General features: G+C 34.4%; 1 protein-coding gene across 1 annotated transcript in view; it reads right to left on the bottom strand.

Moving 5' to 3' along the window:
* The window catches only part of LOC119581825 (leukocyte elastase inhibitor-like), a gene marked incomplete at its 5' end in the record, with an annotated part of 33,378 nt that overhangs the window by 26,109 nt on the left and 6,792 nt on the right, over positions 1-477 (bottom strand). The window contains 1 exon segment of the mRNA XM_037929959.1: positions 247-388. Within this exon segment, the coding sequence (XP_037785887.1) occupies positions 247-388 (142 nt within the window).

Raw genomic sequence — 477 nt, 5'->3', positions numbered from 1 at the left:
GTTTGACTTGGTCTGTTCAACTGGTGATGATATACTATGATCTGAGTAGATGCTTAACATTAAAAGCATGCATTTCATTTACAACATATTAAAATCTCTTTAGCCATACTGCAGTTGGATATAAGTATTCTTACTGCATAAGGAAGTTCAAACTAAATTTAGTTACTGGAATGACTGATGTCTAGGAACTGAAGATCAGAAGGAAGTTAACTAAAGTTAAAAAACTAAAATTATCTTATGACAAACCTGTTGCTGCCGCTGCCTCACTTCCCTTTTCATTAACTTCAAGAAAGGCTTTGTGAATCACATTAGAAACATAAAGATCTCGGTTGCCAGAAATGCCCGAGAGGTCACACCTGCCTTCATCAAACAGATCCTTCATGCCCAACTGGAATTAAACAATTACATTCTAGACATGTAAAGTAAACAGAAAAAATTAACTAAAATAATCATACTTTGGGGTTAACAAAGTATGCT

Source organism: Penaeus monodon, chromosome 15 (genome assembly GCF_015228065.2).
Source record: "Penaeus monodon isolate SGIC_2016 chromosome 15, NSTDA_Pmon_1, whole genome shotgun sequence".
Lineage (NCBI taxonomy): Eukaryota > Metazoa > Arthropoda > Malacostraca > Decapoda > Penaeidae > Penaeus > Penaeus monodon.
The sequence above is the reverse complement of the archived record's forward strand: the minus strand, read 5'-3'. Positions and strand labels throughout refer to the sequence as shown.